Source organism: Python bivittatus, unplaced genomic scaffold (genome assembly GCF_059951505.1).
Source record: "Python bivittatus isolate LINGU-HERP-01145 unplaced genomic scaffold, Pbiv_v1 ctg000160_np1212, whole genome shotgun sequence".
Taxonomy (NCBI): domain Eukaryota; kingdom Metazoa; phylum Chordata; class Lepidosauria; order Squamata; family Pythonidae; genus Python; species Python bivittatus.
The window spans coordinates 9,213,230-9,230,678 of record NW_028277076.1 but is presented as its reverse complement, the minus strand read 5'-3'; the positions used below and the strand labels follow the sequence as shown (position 1 = coordinate 9,230,678).

At 48.8% G+C, this 17,449-nt stretch overlaps 1 protein-coding gene across 3 annotated transcripts; it reads left to right on the top strand.

Moving 5' to 3' along the window:
- The first annotated feature begins 10,084 nt into the window (after positions 1-10,084).
- Positions 10,085-17,284, top strand: SET (SET nuclear proto-oncogene). Of its 3 annotated transcripts, none has more exons than XM_088147157.1 (8): positions 10,085-10,461; positions 11,761-11,818; positions 12,407-12,549; positions 12,818-12,921; positions 13,231-13,344; positions 14,450-14,620; positions 14,707-14,797; positions 15,939-17,284. In XM_088147157.1, exons 1-8 carry the CDS (start codon positions 10,389-10,391, stop codon positions 15,944-15,946), a joined length of 762 nt encoding a protein of 253 aa, XP_088003283.1. In that variant the 5' UTR covers positions 10,085-10,388; the 3' UTR covers positions 15,947-17,284. The 3 variants fall into 3 exon arrangements, with proteins under 3 accessions (XP_088003283.1, XP_088003282.1, XP_088003281.1); XM_088147156.1 differs by having other exon boundaries at positions 10,086-10,461; positions 14,707-14,812; XM_088147155.1 differs by having other exon boundaries at positions 10,088-10,461; positions 14,707-14,853.
- Positions 17,285-17,449: the final 165 nt, after the last annotated feature.

Genomic DNA, 17,449 nt, shown 5'->3' with positions numbered 1-17,449 from the left:
CTTGTATGAAAGGGCAAAAGGGATGGCATCTTCATAAAAATCAAAGGTGTCGGATTTTGTGCATAAGCAAACTTGGCCAGAAAAAACAATTAAAGCGTCGGTCCCCCCCCTCAATTTCCTAAAACCTCTGTTCCCCTGTCCTGCCGTGCTTCATCCTACATCCGTCACACTGCAGGGAATGTGGCAATTAAGCAGCGGTGTTTTAGGATTTGAGCACAGGGCATAAGAGATTTTGCACAGAGCCCAGGGTCACACGCGCTCGCAGGTTCGGCTTATGGTCACTCACACACTCGCAGCCTGTTGAGGCCTGCGGGTCTTGTCAGCCCCCCTTGCTCTCGACCTGGGTTTTCCAGAGAGGTGCGGCTGGAGCAGGCAAGACACGCAGCCCTGGTCAACAGCCGGGAAATTGTTAGGGACACGCACACATCACTTCCAACCGAGGCACATCAGGTTCTTTGGACTCCACGGACGCCCAGTGAATTTAAAGTAACGCAAAACTTTACTGGTTACAACATACACTTGCTCTTTCTCACACACGCACACACACTCATCCACACTTACCCATGTCCTCAGCTAGGCTGCCAGGCACTAGCTGGAGCAGGGTTTCTCAACCTTAGCAACTTTAAGATATGTCGACTTCAACTCCCAGAATTCCCCAGCCAGTTGGCTGGGGAATTCTAGGAGTTGAAGTCGACATATCTTAAAGTTGCTAAGGTTGAGAAACACTGAGCTAGAGGGGCAGAAACTGCCTAGTCTGGATCCAAAGACGAGTGGGGGGCTTCAGGACCCTTTTTACCCCCAAAGTCCTTGCATTGATTCACAAGACTGGCACCTACTCTCACCTGGTTAATTTACAAGTCTAGTAGCTGTTGATGGGTGGCGTGGGGGTGTCCATGTGCTCAGGCCCAACTTCCTTTGTCTGGTTCAGGGGGCATTTTTTCCTTTGTTTCCTTAACAGCTTGTTTCCTTCTTAACTACCTCCCCAAAGGGATCTTTTAGACAAGATCCCCGGCCTTTGGTCCTCCTTTAGTAAGCGATGGGGGTATGATCACCTCCCTTGGGGGCTGCTTTGTATTTCCAGGGGCAAGGCGGGCTGAAAATGCAACCTCTCTCCCGGGCATGACTTGAGCCCCCCACCCCACCCCGAGACCTCTTCAAAGCCTCCGGTTTTGCAAAAGGGGCCATCCTTCCAGCAGCGGTTTGTAATTTGAAGGGGGAAATTGTTAAATACACTGGGAGCGATCATTCATACCACTAGAATAGATATCATCACAATAGATGCTATGCTGGCTGGAGAATTCTGAGAGTTGAAGTCCACGCGTCTTAAACTTGCCAAGGTTGAGAAACACTGCTGAGCAATGGGCTGTTTGTTCGCAGAGTGTTGAACCAAGTACACTCCACCAATTGCGTGCTGGTGTAGCGTAACATGTGAATCCTGCCTTGGTCCCCTGGGGGGGGGCTGATCAGTGGAAAGGGGTGCATGGCAGCTGTTATAGGAAGCAATTTAAATGGGGCTGCTGGGGAAGGGATGGACATGGCCCTGGCCCTGGCCCTGGCCCTGGCCCACCCAGAAGCCTTCTGAGAATAAACTCTCGATGGGGTAGGACCAAAAAGTCCATGCCAAAAAACTGAACTGCCATTTTGCTACCTTTTCCTAATAAAACCAGCTCCAACGTCACCAACGTTTTGGCCCTAAGGTTGCTGGATTTGGGTTCTCCCTACAGCAAGACGGGCTCCTTCGATTTACAGCAGAAACTGGGGAAAAAGGCTAAATGCAATAATGGGATTTCTCCAGCAGATGGCAGCATTTTAGAGGCACCCTAATTAAAGCCGTCTTTGTTAACTTTTAAAGTGGGATTACAGGTTAATCGTCCTCATTGGCAAATAGCACTTCCTCTGAAAGGTTTAAATGGTGGCTTGGCTCACAACGAAAGTCCTAGTTTGAACCTCGGTTTCAATTTGGGGGGCTTTGGGGGCAACCCCAGAGCCCTGTTCGTCCAGCTTGGGAATCCATGTCCTGCACTGTGTGAACCCATAAAACGGGCGTCGGATGTTTTGCGGACTTGCGATGTACTGTATACTGAACCAGAAATAACCCACTCTTCAATTCTGGGAGTTGAAGTCCACCCATGCTGGGTGGGGAATTCTGGGAGTTCCCTCAACCCACTTTTCCAGATCTGTTGAAGGCTTAGCAGCTGCATTCATACAACAGAATAATACACTTGGTTTTAACTCGGGGTGGGGAGAGACTGTGGGCTTAAATGTTACATAAAAGCAGCACCTCTGTTTAATTTTGGATTGAATGCATTCTCCAAAGCCATAAAGGGGGAATTTGGATACCAGATTAAGAGCGTTGCCTGAATGCGGGGGGGGGGGGGGCTGCCGCAAGCTTAATGAATGTAAGCATGCGGTGACTTCTGCATATAGTAACGTCATCCAGTGAAAATGACCTGCGTAGGGGTGGAAAACATCCAGCCGTTGGCCAGTTTGTGCCACTCTCCCCGTAGCTAAGATCTAAGCAGATCAAGTGATTAGAAAATAATTCAGCTCACAACATGCTTACCATGATTAAATAAACCATGGTTTACTCAGTCACTCTGTCTTCAGGTTTCAAGCAGCGGATCTGGCAAAACCATTCCAGCTGCCAAATTTAATTTTTTGACCCTTCCTGTGTGGTAGAGAAGAAGGCCAGAGCAGAAAATTCCCCCCATACCAGCCTAAAATATCCAGGATACTCCAGGCTGATCCCACCCACTACAAGTTATTGGATTGCACTGCATGGATAGCAAAGAGCATCAGATTTGATACACCCTGAATTGTCACTGGTTGTTGCCGGCTTAAGAGGGGAAACCCTATTTGAACACCGGCACAGCTAAAGACAGCTTAAGGCCAAGGATGAAGTGGAGACAACATGGGGGGGGGGGTGTTAGAGGAGCCAGCAATGACCTTTAAAAAATTCCAGCATGGTTAAGTAAAGTTAGCCTGGGAAAGGAGGAGGGAGTGAGAAAGAAACTCAAGGTTACCCCGCCTTGATTCTCTTTGGTATAAAAGGGAAACTCTGTTAGGCTTTCAAATTTCTGCTATTACACCGTCGCAATAAAGTAGAGTTCCAGCGTGGGGCCTGTTTCCTGATGCGGCCTACCTCGAAGGGCTAATGGGAGGACACGGCAGAGCAAAGAGGTTAGCTGGGGCACGTCGGGCCACAATTGGGGGCCAGTGAAGAAAACCCAGGCATGCTCTCTCAAGCAATCTGGGTCAGGCCCTCACTTTTGTTCTTCATTTTGCAGAAGGGGATCCTTGCACACAGCTGCCAAACGAATCAGTTAGGTATTTTCAGCCTGGATGGACTTCTGGAAGGATATCTTAATGCAGTGACTGGTTACACTCTCAGTTTGGCCCAGAGTTTATAGTTTGTGTCTCTGTTGCACCTACATCTTGCTGTTGGTCCAACGTCTGCACCTTTCCACAAAAGCTTTTGCTTAGGAATTGCACACTGCCTTGATTTTTGGCTGTCCTGCACTCAAACCTGTAGGTGAGATATCATTTAGAGAATAGGGATCCTGACTCCTGGGGAAGATTTTATCTCTATTGTCAATTCTAGGTTTTATAACTGCCCCAGTGCCCACTTTCCTAATTTCTGAGAAAGGAGAACCCTCAACAGCCTAAGATGGTTCAAAACTCCTTACGTTTAGCCAACTCAAGTCAAAGACGTATCCTTGAGTCCTGGTGCCTTCACAGACCTGAAGGCTCAGCCTAAGAGATTTCCTAGTGGTCTCCCATCCATGTGTGGAAAAGAGAACTCACCTCCTAGCGTGAGCAGGCAATTTTTCCTCCTGGGATCCAGAGTTTTGGGGCCACCTGGGAAAGAGGGTTAAAGCAACCCCTCCCTCTCCTTCACGGGAGAGTTTCTTTTATAAAAAGGGAACTGAAAACAAGCAAGGGGTGGGTGTATCGAGAAAAAGCGTCCAACCCAGAAGACAGCAGACACACGGGCGGGGGGGGGAGAAACCAACCCAAAGGCAGACACCTCAGAAAGCGAGAGAGAGCTGCAATTCTTGGAGCTGCAAAGCCAACCGCGCCCGTGAGCCGTGCAGCAGCCCAGCTGGCAAGCTCTGCCCCAAAAACAGAGGACTGAGAGTGCTGGGGGGGAGGGAGAAAATCCCATTTGCAAGTCTGCAAAGGAGCGGAAAAAGGGTTTTCGCATGCAAATGGGCTGGGCTGAGCTGGGCTACAGCGCTGCAGACCTGGGGAAGCGGAAAGGTGTGCAGAGCTCCGAAGTACAGTAGTTAAGAAAGCATCGTGCTGCCAAGATAGGAATAGGAGCGGAGAGAGAGAACAGAGGGACGGGAATTTAAGAAGAGAAATGGTTGTGAACTTACAGGAATAGGAAGATAGTAAAGTAGGAGTTTAATTTTGTGCAGTAAACAGTTTTGCGCGGGAAGAAACAAATGCCAACTTTGCGTCTGCGTCTGTAGCAAATTAAGGAAAACTCTAACATCATGCGTTAGCCATGTCCAATCCTGATTAACCTCTGAGCCCAAACGAAGCCGGGTGGTGCCGGCTTCTGAGATTAAAACAGATCCTTTTAGGTCCTCGAAACAGCCGCTCTCAAGACCCGGAATGAGAATTTGGTTGGGCGCTGGGCTAACCCACCCAGGATTTGCACTCGGATCTGTCCTTCCCTTCTCCTCCCCCACATCCTCACGACCCCTACTCCGTAAGTAGCATTTCTGGTTGCACAGAGATGGCCAAGATCCCAACATTTGTTCTTTTACTTCTGCCAACGTCTGAGATTTCTGAATTCTGGGAGCTGAAGTCCCCACGTGCTGGCTGGGGAACTCTGGGAGTTGAAGTCCACACATCTTAAAGTTGCCAAGGTTGAGAAATGCTGGCTTAGGGTATTACATGACCCAGTCAGTTGTGGTTGATTCAACAAACCATGATTTACACCACGTACGAAACCCGCCTTGAGCACACACGTCTTAGGAGAGATGGCAGAATGAGGGGGAGAAAATTGAAGGGCAAAGCGGTGCCTGGTTTTCCCTCTTCAGTTGCCATGATAAAAAGTGCGTCTTGATTGCATCAGAGAGTTAAATTCTTTAGGGTAGGATATCACAAAGGGATCCACCGGTTGGAAAGAGTTTGATTTTGGTCCTGGGATCAGAAACATTTATCCCGTTTCAGAGATTTGCAGTCCTCTTGCCGCAACTGAGACATCGGAGGGCCTTTCAGATGCCGCCTTTCGGCAACGATGGGCATTATGGGCTTGAGATCCATGTGGAGGGCCCTGAGCTGATAATAATTCTCGTTGCCTTCCCCAATGTCTTGGGTCCTTCTTAATGCCATTCTCCAAGCCATCCACTGAAATTTAAATGGCAGACAACAGTGACCAAACAGCATTGGTCAAAACAGTCAAGATGGCGGCTACCACCATGCAACTGAAGCTCCGCCCCATTTGCAAGGGTCTCGGGCACTCTTCACCTAACTACAGCTGAACCAGCCAGGTTTGGTTGAAACAAAACGGGATAAAAGGGTCATTTAGGTGACGTGATTGCACATGAGAAACTCTGCGGTACCGTCAGAGTCCCCATTTATTGATTAAATTGCTCGAAGAACCATACTTTAGCTTGGACTTTCCAGCCTGACAGAATAAAACCTGAGAAATCCAAGGAAAATCAATTTTCTGATATCCAAACCACTTTGCTTTCCTCTTAACAGCAAAGCCTAAAAACCTGGATCAAATATCCGAAATAAAAAAACAGGATAATACATTCAGAGAGTAAGACATACGCTCTGCCAAATCCCAGATATATGGGTAAAACCCAATCATGTGGTATTTTCTTAAAACAGCCATTCTTGTGGCCATCAATTGTGTATTTAGCTGAGTTTTCAAAAATTTGAAGTTCTAGTTTTGGTTACTTATGAATTTTCAGCCAAGATTCACATTTCAGTGTGTTTTGGATCACTGCAACAGAAGGAGTGAGGATGCAATTTGCAGTCAGACTGGATGGAAATACTGCAAGCTTAATTGTTTCAAGATTGGCTCGGCAGAAAAAGAAGTCAAATAATTAAAAAAACAATAACCCAATAAAGAAGCCATAACCGCGAATTTGCTCTGCGAGTTTCCGAAGCCAGATTGAGCCTGTTACTATTTTATTATTTTACTCGAAAAGCCTGAGTTTGGCTATTTAGTGCCAGGCAGACAAAACTGCTCCAGTCACCAATGAAATCATTTAATTGGTGATAGAACTAATCAATATCATACCAGTTACGGGACTTAAAACGGAGCAATTGTTGATGTGGAAGCACAATAATTTTCTCTCAGCGATTTTGTTTGAAAATATTCAATTTTTGAAGAAACGTTCAGGTGCCAATTTCATACTCTGTTAAGAGAAACACCTTTTGATTTTCTCTGTTAAGAGAAACACCTTTTGATTTTAAGACATAAAATGGGCCGGATGTGTAAGTTTGCCAGAACTGCTGAATTTCATTTAATTGGTGATCAGTTAAGATTGATAATCATTGCTCAGCTCAGATGCCCAGTGAACATTCCTAGCTATTTCGGGGGAAATATTTACAAAGGCTGATAGGAACTCACTCCATCCAACTTGGTGCAGGAAACAGCCATCACCACGAAGAATACCATTTTCTCTCCCTTAATTTTCCTGAGAAAAAGAAATCACCACTCACATATCAAGCAGCGTTCTTGGCAAACAGATTAAAAAGTTTTAATCTTGTTTGACACTCCCAGTTACAGGGAAATTATCTAGGATCCCGCAGGCAAAAATTCTGCTTGAATGTTTGATGCATGGTGTAAAAGCTGGAGCAAAATTATAAGACGGTGATCCAAGTTTGTGGCAGCTCATTTTGCCAGGGTCTTTTTCAGTGAAATTGTGCCCCCCAAGACCAGGTGTAGAAGAGATGCATCTTTAGTATAATTCAGTATTTGAAAGAATCAGAGAGATTAATAGTTTCCAATCAAGGCAGCAAAACTAAGTTAAAATATAATGTATTTCAGATTTCCCCATATGCTCTGTTAAAGACACGGGGTAGCGGTTAAAGCATTGGACTGGCACCGGGGATACCCACGTTCAACCTCGCAGGGTTGTTCTTGAAGGAGGAAAAATAGAGAAGACAGAATGCCTCGTATGCTGCCCTATACCCCTGAATGAAAAAGCAGGTTATAAACTAATCAATCAATGGTCAATCAAAAAATGATATTGATGTAGGACGCATGAAGAAAATGTATTTGATGGGCTGCTTCATCTGGCCTCCAGATCTCGAGTTTTAAAAAATGGAGTGTTTCTGTTAGCTGAATTAACGGCTGCATAAAAATCAATAAATGCCACATACAGTTTTCACCCCTTCCTTATCACATATTGATACACAAAGAGTTCTAGAAGTCATCTATTGAAAATCCACCTTGTTTTTTAATCAGGCCAATCTTTCCAACAGCCCAGCCTTTCGGTCTCGGCAGCGGTTGGTTGGTTGATCTCTTTTCTTGCCAACTGGAAGAACGATCAAGATAAACTTAATTTTAGTTTAGTTTTAATAATTAATGTATTAATCTGTGGATTTATCCAAGAGTGGAAGAAAATAAGATGTGGGTGTTTATAAATAATAAGATGGTGTTTAGATTGCAGTTCAGGGTGTTGTGCAAGGGGATTTGTCAGTAGCTTGCCTCTCTGCCCGGATCCAGAATCTTTCAAAACACACAAATAACCAGGACTGTCTTTTTCTCTTTCTTTCCTTTTTCTCTCTCTCTCTCTTCCCTCCCTCGAGAGACCAGGATTCAGTTAAAAGATGTGTGCGTGTTTCCTCTCTGCCAGCAAGATTTTTTTAAATTCTTTTTTTAAATCCTTCTGGGGTTCCCCTTGGCCTCTGTGCTGATGGCTTGTCCTAGTCGGGCTGTGCTGTAGCACAACATAACTGCACACTAAAGAAACCTCTCTTTGTGGTTATCCTGTCACCTTCTGACTCTTTGCAGGAGAAGGAAGACCACTCTTATTACACTCCCAGGGGTCACTCCCTTTACTCTCGCATTTCACCTGGAATTATTGCAGGGGAAAGAAAGAGCACAGCACCCCATAGCATTTAATGTGCTCCAGGTGTTAATGGCATAGATTATGCAGAATTGTAGTGTCACTCTCTAATGTGCTTAATAGAGAGATGGGATTGCACAACATTGCACAAGAAAACACATTTGAGAGATTCCGAGATGATGGAAACTCTTAAATGAGTGGGGAAAATGTCATTTTATGGGACCTGATCTCCTGCAGCGCTCCGCAAGGTCACCCTTGAGCACGACCCGACCCGTCTGCTTCAGAGTCCCAACCGGTAGAAATTTATAGGTTGATCCTACTCAGTGCCTCCAAACCATGATTCTTGCTTATAACCACGATTCCCAAGACACGTAACCCGTGCAGATTCTGTGAGGGCCATTCGTTGCTGGTGCTGGAGTCGGCCTCCAGGCATGCCGGAATCAGCCATTTCCCCCTCCTACTGATGCGACATCATCATAATAATGTAATAACACCCCCGACTTAACCACTGTTGATAAGACTGACGAGAAAGCCTGGATGGCGGACACTGCCACGCTTGGAGACAGCAGAAGAGGAGGAAACGGGAGAAAATCGCAAGAGGCGAAGGCCTGCAAAGAGAAGGAGGGCGACCGTGGCAAGAGGAAGCAACGGGAGTCCCGCAGGAGTAGGCGCCTCGGGTGCCGTCCCAAAACATCCGGAGCGCCCCTTGAAGGCCCTCGGCGTGGACCAAATCGCCATCGGTCCACCGCAAAAGGCCGCCCACCTCCGGCCCTTGGGGACGAGAACGCCAGCTGCAGCCAAACATCTGGCTGACTGGGCGACCGACCGTGATAGTATTAAGAAGCCACGTCTGGAGCTGCCTGACTGACTCCGGGCCAGCTTCCAGCCCCCGTGACAGAACCGGGGAATCGGCTACGCCGCGCAGCGTATGAAGGGCCGCAGCCTGCCCCTCGGGGCGTCAGGCGGCCCCGGGCCCCGGCCCCGCGGGCAGCCCCTTCGCGCCCCGCGCCCAGGCCGCCACCGGTCGAACCGGGCCGACCGGGGCCGCCTCCGAGGGCCCGGGCCCCGGCGGGCCCCCAAGCCCCGACTCCGCTTTGCGCGGGGCGGGGCGGCTGCGAGGCCTGCGCGACTGGCTGCGGCCCCGGGCAGGCCTCGCCTGCGCTGCACGGGCATGCCCGCCCCGGGTGGCCATTTTGCGGGAGCGCCCGTCACTCGCACCCCCAGGCCTGGGGGGGCTTCTGCGCGGCTCGCGTTTCTTGGAGGGGCGCCGGGCGGCCGCCGCAGCAGCGGCCAGAAGCGCCCCCCCGCGAGAGGGAAGGAACCTCCCGCGCGCCGCAGCCCGTCTCCGCACACGCGCGAGCTCCCCGTCCCGCGCATGCGCGCCCGCCGCCCGACTTTCGCTCGCCCCCGCGGGCGTCGGGGCTGGCAAGCGCCTGCCCGCCCGCTCCGCCCTCTCCCAGCCCCTGCTCTGCATATTGTAACCCCGGCAACCAATCCGGAGCGGAGGGGGGGCGGGCTCTGCGCCCTCAGCCCCGCCCCTTCACTCAAGACGTCGCCCGCTGACATGTGCACTTGAAGATGGGAGGGGGAGAAACAGCGCCACTGCGCTTGCGCCGATCGTTCCTCTTCCCGAGCTGGACCGCTTGACCTCTCTTTCTTCCATTTCCCCCGCGGGGGAGGAGGGCGCCCGTGCGCTTGCGCAGGAGGCCCGACGGACGAAGGGCGGGAGGACGCCCCCCCACACACATACACTCTCTCTCTCTCTCTCGCTCGCGCTCTCTCTCTCTCTCTCTCAGCCGCGCATGCGGGCTGGCTCGGCTTCATCCTCTCTCCTCCTGACACCCGATTGGGGAGAGGGGTTACAGGCCCCGCACGCGCTTGCGCGCTCCCCCGCGGGCCTTCGCCCGCCGAGGAGGGGAAGCCGGCCGCGCGTGCGCACCGACTCCCCTGCCGTCGCCCCGCGTCCGGGAGGGGCCGCGGCTGCGCCTGCGCGCCGCAGGGGGCGGGAGAAGAAGCCGATTTGGGTCCGGCTCTGCGCAGGCGCCGTGCGCTCCCTCAGTCGGCTGGCGGTCGCGGGAGGGCGAGGAGAGAAAGCGCTTTTCTGCGCCTGCGCAGCGCTCGCCCCTCGCCTGGAGCAGCCTGAGGAGGCGGCGGCGGCGGCGATCGCGTGAGGGGACCCGGGCCCGGCCACCCACCGCCGCCTCGGTCTAGCGCGGCCTCGCGGGCGGAGCTCAGCCGGGAGCGAGCGAGCGAGCGGGAGGGCGGCGGCGGCGGCAGCAGCGGCGGCCGGGCCAGGCCGGTCTGAGGCGAGGCGAGGCGAGGCTCCGCGCTCCCTCCTCCCTCAACATGTCGGCGCCGGCGGCCAAAGTCACGAAGAAGGAGCTCAACTCCAACCACGACGGGGCCGACGAGATCTCCGGTAGGCGCGGGCGGGGCCGGGCGCGCGGCCGGCGGCTTCCCTCCCTCCTCCTTCCCTCCCTCCCTCCTTCCTGCCTGCCCGCCCGCCCGCTGCCTGCCTGCCTGCCTGCCTTCCCTTCCTCCGCCGCCATCTTCCCCGGAGGCGCGAACGGCGGGGAGGCGGGAGGCGGGGGGCGCGCGGCCGGACGCGCGGCCTGCCGCCGCCTGCCCCCGGAGGCCATGTTCGGCGCCCCTTTTGTCTGGCGCTGGAGCGCGGCCCGGCCGGCCCGATGGCGCCGATCCCTCCCCGCCCCCCCCGCCGCCATGATGGCTGCGCTCGCCGCATGGCCGGGGGCCGAGCGCGCCGGGGGCGCCACGTGCGCGCCCCTCGGCCCTCGCCGCCGCCCCCGCCGCGACGGAGGGGGGGCCGGGCGGCCGGCGCCCCCCCGCGCGCGCGGCCTCCCCGCCCCCCCAGCAGGGGCGCACGTGCTGGGAAAACTTGGCGCCCGGCAGGTGGTTTGGCGGGGGGGCGGGGGCGGCCGTCCCCCTCCCCCCGCAGGAGGGGCTGCTGCTGCTGCTGCGCCAAATCCTGGGGTCGAGGAAGGGGGCTTCTTGCCCGCGAAATGGGGGCGCTTGGAGAAGTTTGGTGGGGTCGGGAGGGGATTCCTTCCCGCCTTTAGAGGGGTCCTGGATGCTGTCGTTACGTTCATTTTCTGGCATGGGGGTTACCCCTGGAGGGGTGGACCGGAAGCAAAGGGACAGGGCTGCTGCTGCTGCTGCTGGTGCTATTATTGCGCTTTTTTTATCCATAACTCAAGGCGGAGAACATGCCTAATTCTCCGGCCTCCTGTTTTCCCCGCAACAACAACCCTGTGAGGTCGGTTGGGCTGTTCGGCTGAAAGAGAGGGACTGGCCCAGAGTTACCCAGTCGGGTTGCCAGGTGCAGGGGAAGGGATGGAGCAGGGAGAAAAGCGACTGGCCCAAACAGCGCACGTCCCTTCCTGTACACACTGCTTAACGGACAGGGGCATGTTTCAGTTGCCTGGGAAAGTCTAAGCACTCCAACTCAAGGTATAGGGGCTTGACTTCCTGTGGGATGGGCTTCTGGTTGCTGCCGAAAGAGGAAGGCCGAGATGCAAATTGAACGAGTTCGAATCTGTTCTAAGGGTGCTGGTGCTGGCTTTCAGCTCCCGTGGATCCTTAGTGAAAAGTATTGATAGTCCAGAAGTATTGATGCACCATGTGACATTTCAAAACATTGCCTTGCCCCCAGTTTGAGCCTTTTTGGGCAGCTTCAATAAACTTTTCTTTTTCTCTCCAGACAAAGAGCAGCAGGAAGCAATTGAACATATTGATGAAGTACAGAATGAAATAGACAGGTAAGTCACGTCTTTATGCTTTTAAAGGAGACATTAACTGTGTTTTATTGTAAGTTTGCCGTCCTATAAAAGAACTATATTGTAAATCTGTTTTCCTTATTTAGTAACTGGCTGTAAAAAGATGTAATCTGAGAAGATGTTTTTTAATACAGAATTTCAATGTCTAAAACTTTAACTTTTATATGGAATTAGCTGGGAAAAATCCCTTTTTTACAATGTAACTCAATTTGCCTGTTTCAGTTCTCTTCCCACCCACTTTTTTGAGGATTTGATATAAACTGTAACATTATTTCTGCAAAACAAGAGCTCTCGTGCAGAACAATTAAAACAGATTAATGGGAACTTGCTCAGTTCATTTCTTTTGCACACTGTGGAACTTTTCAGTTATTGAGCTGAGACTTTCCAGCTAAGGCCAACACAAAATCTGTGTTTGGTAAATGTTACATTTTATGATGAAAGTGGATTTGGTATTTCCCTATGTGAAAACTTTAATGTTGGGTTAAACCCTGCTTAATACTCTAGTTTTAAGTACCGTAAAAGTAACATTTTAAAAATGCTTTTCATGTGTGTTTAACTCTTGTGCTTCAGACTGAATGAACAAGCCAGTGAGGAGATTTTGAAAGTAGAACAGAAATACAACAAACTCCGCCAACCATTCTTCCAGAAGAGGTCAGAATTGATCGCCAAAATCCCCAACTTTTGGGTAACAACATTTGTCAACCACCCACAAGGTAAACAAAGTTTTCTAGAAACTCACAAAACAATTTCTTAAAGTGACTTGCAGTGTTTCATATCACATGCAAATGAAAGTTTTGAAATGCAAAGGTCAGTTCCTTGAGTCAGTTCCTATTTTTATTGTTTTCTTTTACATTCAGCATTCCAGAACAGTTCAGAAGAAGTTTAGTAGGAGGGAAGCATGTGTTTGAGAGAAAAACAGACCTTATCAGTGGGATAAAGGCTTCATATGAAACTGTTTGTAACATAAACTTTCTCTCTCAGTATCTGCACTGCTGGGGGAAGAAGATGAAGAAGCACTGCATTATTTGATCAGAGTTGAGGTGACGGAGTTTGAGGACATCAAATCAGGTTACAGAATAGATTTTGTAAGTATGGGTGGATGATGCCATTTTTACACTTATATCCAGTTGGGTCATTTTTCTGGCAAATGCTGTTTGGAACAAATTTTCTAGGCAGCGTGCCCCAAAATATCCTCCAGAGGATGGGTGGATCCTTCACAACAGTTTTGAGGTGCTTCTGGGTGATGCGGAGGGAGGAGAAACAATCTGCACTTGCGTTGCGCTGTGGGAAGGGTACAAGCTTAATGTATGGGTGGCGGGAAATTATTTTAGATGCCCTATTATGCAGTATGTAAATTTCAGAGTTTCCAACTTTGTACGTTCCCTTGTTTGCAGTATTTTGATGAGAATCCATATTTTGAAAACAAGATGCTCTCCAAAGAGTTTCATCTGAATGAAAGCGGAGACCCGTCATCCAAATCCAGTGAAATCAAATGGAAATCTGGGAAGGTATTTAGCTCCATTAAATATAAAATTACCATACGTAACGGTAAAAAACCAGGATGAGTCTGGTAGCAGCAGCTCACAAAAGCTGATGTTCCCAGACTCCCTAATTTTTTTACTATCTAGACTAACATGACAGCATCCTACAGCGTCTGTATATGTAAGAGTGTCATTCCGGTTATATCGTTGATTCGGGGTTTTAATGTAGCATCTCCTCCAGCTAAAATTGGAAGCAGGCAGACAGTTTGATTGATGGAGTTAGCCGTTGGGAATTGTTTCTCGACATCCTTGCAGCATGTCAGATTTAATACAACCCAGTAACGTGAAGGGGAGGTCTTGATCTGAAGCAGTAATCAGCCTGCCACAGGCAAATGGAAACGATGGGAGTGTGAAAAATCTTCTGTCCAACTGAACTGAATTGGTTTATTCACTGTTACCTTTATGCTGCTGTTTTTTCAGGGTGTTCAGGCCGACGTTTGTCATTCTTCCCTTTAACTTCACAACAACTTTATGTGGCAGAGTTGGGCTGTGATAGAATGTAATGGGCCTAGGTTCACAGTTTTGAACATTTCCTCATCCTGTTTAGAGCTGGTGCTGACAAAAGTTCTCGGGGGAAAACCCGTAAGAACAGTAAAATCTGCATTTTTCCTGCAGTAGAGATGAGCATGCTACCATAGGTTGCTCCTGGAAGCAGGATCAGATCCTTTTTCCCCTTGTGGTGGGAGGGAGAACTTGCAGGTCATGTCTGGCTGCAGTTGCCCTTTTCATAATGCTTAAAATATAACTGGCTGCAATGTTTGTTACTGTCTTAAGCAGTTCCCAATAGGAAGCTCTGTTTTCCTTCATTATTGCTGGCTTTTGTGCCGTGATAGAGGGTCACGGGGGCTGCTGAAGAGAAAGAGAGATGCCGAATTGGTTGACGTGGTTAAGCAGAATTTAGCTTCCAAACTGTAGTAGAAATGCTTTTATAAGTCAAACGGGTCTGTCGTGGGGGGCACATGACTGCTGACTTTTTTATAACAAGCCAAGGAGGCTTGTGGTAGCCCAAACAAACGTGCAAGCAGAAGAGAAGCGGGCAGGTGGTTTGATCTTCTGTGTTTTCCTGACCCAGGATCTGACAAAGCGCTCCAGCCAGACGCAGAACAAGGCCAGCAGAAAGAGGCAGCATGAAGAGCCGGAAAGCTTCTTCACTTGGTTCACCGACCACTCTGACGCAGGAGCCGACGAATTGGGGGAGGTCATCAAGGATGACATTTGGCCGAATCCATTGCAGTACTACTTGGTGAGCGTTCCCCACGAAGGCCGTTGGCTGCGGGGCTGTTCCGAGGGCATCGGGCCCCTGTGCTAACTTTGTTTGCACCCAATAAGGTACCTGACATGGATGACGAAGAAGGTGAGGGAGAAGAGGATGACGACGACGACGAAGAGGAGGAGGGCTTGGAGGACATTGATGAGGAAGGTGATGAAGATGAGGGTGAGGAAGATGAAGATGATGATGAGGGAGAAGAAGGAGAGGTTAGAGCTCTAAGATTTCCCTCTTGGGATGGCAGTTAGTCATCTTGCATTGTCCTGAACTTTATCAAGCTCAGAACAGAACTAGTCTTTGAAGATTCAGTCAAGCGAATACTTCACTCTAAACTGCTGTTCTGGCTGCTTCGAAGTTCGAATTCAGCCGGCCCCAAAGTCTTAGTTACCGCTTGACCAACTTGCGTGAATAACTTGCATTCCGTCAGCGAGCAGGAGAATATTAAAGTAATTTTGCAGATAAATCCCATATAATTAAAAATTATATATACAGGAGTTAATTAGCACACCTAGCTAATTTATGGCATTTGAATGGATTGGAAGGAAGTGTTTATTTGCTGCCGTGAGTTAATGTACTGCTACCAACTTAGGGGAGAAATGCCAGTGGGCAAGTTGTATAAGCACCAGTTAATAGTTTTTCTCCTCTAGGTGGTATAACCTGCTATTTTACTTAGGTCATGTTATGCTCCAGAGCCTGGCGGGGGAATTCTGGGAGTTGAAGTCCACACATCTTAAAGTTGCTGAGGTTGGGAAACCCTGCTCCAGAGGATCTCCTTTTTGTGCATGACCCAAAGGGCTAAAGCAAGAATCTCGCTTCAGTAGTTTGCACAGTAGAAGCCCACTTGGCTACATTTACCTGAAAGGAAAACTAGTTTTTATCTTGAAAATTGTCTCAGATTCAGTGAGAATATGATAGTGGTGCTAGGTTGTTTTTTTCTCCCCCTTCAAACCTTTATTGGCTGGAGGTCATTTCAAACTCAGGATCATCTTTTAGGAGAATATAGTATTTGCTAGTGGCGTTATACCACTGTAAGGCTAAAGAAATTCAAAGAGCCATTAATATGATTTGTAATCCAAAAATGGAATCCCGCTAAGCATCACACAGCCATAAGAGACCTAGATCAAGTTTGTTCAAACACCATCCATCCCACTGCTTAAAGCTGCTTGTTTCCATTTTTTGCCAATTTCAGGCCAATTGTTTCAAGAGCTGTTAGATTGTCATGTGGAGGAAACTGACAAGCAGATGCTTCGCTAACCCAATCGTTTATTTGAAAATGTTGCTTTTCTTTCAACAGGAGGATGAAGGAGAAGATGACTGAACACTGACAGATTCCAACCACGGTCTATCCCTCCTTTTCCCTCCACCAGTCCCTGGGAGCAAATTGCTGTCTTATCCCCCCCTTCCCTCCCCCCGCCCACCCTTTTGTGCTCAGTCGCATTGTTCTCCTGAGGTCTTTTTTCCTCTCCTCTTCACCATGGTTCACAAATAATTTTGGAGAAAATATCTTGAGCAGAATACAGTGGAAGAGAATCTCGACCCATTTTCAATTTTTTTTATCCCTGTTTTGAAACAAAAAACAAACTGTCAATGACATCAACACACTGTGTTCTGTGGGGAAGAACGAGAGCCTTCTGCTCCTGTCACTCTGCTGGAAGCTGAGGAATGCTAGGCCCCCTGTGTGGTAGTGCATAGAATCTAGCTTTTTCCTTCTTTCTCTGTATATTGGGTTCAGAGATTACACTGTGTCTCTATGTGAATATGGACAGTTAGCATTTACCAACATGTATCTGTCTATTTCTCTTGTTTAAAAAAAAACGAAAAAGCTAAAAAAAATGGGGGGGTTATAGACAGGGTAAGCAAGGGTGGGTTTCAGATGTTGGGGTGGGTTAAATGGGCATTTTGACAAAACATGGCTTCTTCTCCTTTTGGCATGTTTAATCGTGATGTTTAACAAACATCTTTGCAGTTGAAGATGACACTTTAAAACAAAAAATAATAATAAATTCTCTCCTAATGATTACAGTTGAGCCCTTCCACTTGATGGAGAATCAGCAGAACCTGTAGGATCTTATTTGGAATTTACATTCTCTACTGTAATTTTGTTCCTTGTTTTGGGTTTTTTTTTTCCAACTTTATTTTTTTTTTTTTTTGTTTCACTGGAAAAAGAAAGATGCTCAGTTTTAAACGTTAAAAGTGTACAAGTTGCTTTGTTACAATAAAACTTAATGTGTACACAAGGGGGCTGATAGTCTTCACTGACAAAGCATGCTTTCGCCCCGTCCCATTTAGTTTGATTTTTCAGCGTACAACTTAGAATCACTAAGGCAAAATGCACCACAAGGGACACAAAGCAAAAATGTGGGTTGTACAAAGTCACCCCTCGGGGGTTTTTTTCCCTGTGAGTTGTGGCCGGCTGTTCCCCCAGGGCGGAAAAACATGGCAGTCCCCACCTAAACTGATAACCAAACTACAGGGAGCTGATGTGGCTGGTTTTCCAGGCAAGCGTGCGGGGCCAGGGAGACGGGTGCTGGATCTCCAAAGGCTTTGAGATCTAGAGCGATGCTTTGAAAATGAACTCAATGTAGGAAGAATTATGTAACTTCATCTGTTGGTATCAATAAAGATCATCACTGGATTGGTCCTTCAGAGTTGCTTGAATTAAAAGCTTTGCTTCCCTTGGGAATGGGCTCTGTTATGTATATAAGTGGATACTGGTGAAAAACAGCTTTAATGTGATGGTTGAAAATTAAGTCTAATTAGAAATTAAGACCAGCAAATTAAACAGCACTTGAGAAGAAAGTGTAT

Bases quoted from the DNA above. Each gene is read 5' to 3' on its own strand.
- SET (XM_088147155.1), top strand. From the start codon at position 10,389: ATGTCGGCGCCGGCGGCCAAAGTCACGAAGAAGGAGCTCAACTCCAAC. The intron at 10,462-11,760 runs GTAGGCGCGGGC...TTTTCTCTCCAG, and splicing joins CGGGGCCGACGAGATCTCCG to ACAAAGAGCAGCAGGAAGCA. The intron at 11,819-12,406 runs GTAAGTCACGTC...CTTGTGCTTCAG, and splicing joins GTACAGAATGAAATAGACAG to ACTGAATGAACAAGCCAGTG.